This window comes from Sinocyclocheilus anshuiensis, unplaced genomic scaffold (assembly GCF_001515605.1).
Source record: "Sinocyclocheilus anshuiensis isolate Anshui unplaced genomic scaffold, SAMN03320099.WGS_v1.1 scaffold648, whole genome shotgun sequence".
Classification (NCBI taxonomy): Eukaryota; Metazoa; Chordata; class Actinopteri; order Cypriniformes; family Cyprinidae; genus Sinocyclocheilus; species Sinocyclocheilus anshuiensis.
In genome coordinates, this window is record NW_015557156.1 from 430708 (window position 1) to 431834 (window position 1127).

Consider the following 1127-nt stretch of genomic DNA (forward strand, 5'->3'; position numbering starts at 1 on the left):
TGAATGCTTAAAATGTATCTGCTGTAAAGCTGATATCTCTAATTTAAATACAGCCAACCAATATTCAGAATCACTTCCCGTGTAGCTTGATAGTGTTGCTTTGTTTACTATTAAAAGTGTGCTAATTGTCACTGGTTCTCTGCTTTACCTCTAGATTGAGAAGGAAGAGCAGGCTGCAGCTGAGAAGGCTGTAGGTAAGGAGGAGTTCCAGGGAGAATGGACCGCTCCTGTGCCCGACTTCAACCAGCCTGAGGTTGCTGACTGGTCTGAAGGTGTTCAGGTTCCATCTGTGCCCATCCAGCAATTCCCAGCTAGCGTTGAGGGTAAGCTGCTTCTAGTAGACTTGTTTTCCCAGATGTTACAGTTGGTAAATGCAAAATACAAACAATTTTGGAAATTACATTTAGATAATTATTTCAACTGAACGTGAAAATTGTGAACTAATCGAGTCTTCTAAACTTCAGCTCCTGCCAAAGCTGCACCAGCTGAGGTGTTTGCAGGTAAGGTTTTGCTGTTTAGTAGCATGACATGCACAGTACAAAATAATGAAGTGTGTGTAACATTTGGTGTAATTTTGAATTTCTGTCTCATCAACAGAGGACTGGAGTGCTCAGCCTGCCACTGAGGATTGGTCTGCTGCTCCCACGGCTCAGGCCGGAGACTGGGGCGGCACCACTGCAGACTGGTCTTAAGAGAAGCATTAACCATGCTTGTGAAATCAATAAATTTGGTTGTTTAAAACCGCGGTTCTGATACATTTTCTTTTTGAGCTTATTTCTGATGAGCAATTATGGCTATAGTGTCTAGCCATGTAGTGTGTGGAATGACACCAAAACATGCAGATGGGCAGGTCTTAAGTGAAATGGCTTAATGAAGGGATAGTGTCAGCTGAACAGTGTTCAATAAACCCTAACTGGGTACTATATATTAAGCTTGTTTTGTAGACATTTGAGTGACCGATTGCATTGGGTAGCAGCCATTCAGTGTTTGACCAATGAAATCAAAATTGAATTTGCAGTGTTTGACAGTTTTCAAAATGACTAGAGAGCCGTCTTATTGAAATCAAAACAGTTTTCAGTGTTTCTGCAGCTCTTAAAGTCTTAATTCAACCTTTTGCAAACTAAGGC

General features: G+C 41.4%; 1 protein-coding gene across 1 annotated transcript in view; it reads left to right on the forward strand.

The window, feature by feature from the left end:
* The window catches only part of LOC107678159 (40S ribosomal protein SA-like), a 4923-nt gene extending 4182 nt beyond the window's left edge, over positions 1-741 (forward strand). Inside the window, exons 6-8 of the mRNA XM_016473341.1 lie at positions 155-323; positions 465-500; positions 598-741. Coding sequence (XP_016328827.1) covers positions 155-323; positions 465-500; positions 598-692 — 300 coding nt within the window. The 3' untranslated portion in view covers positions 693-741. The remainder of the gene's footprint in view (positions 1-154; positions 324-464; positions 501-597) is intronic.
* The last annotated feature ends 386 nt before the right edge of the window (positions 742-1127 follow it).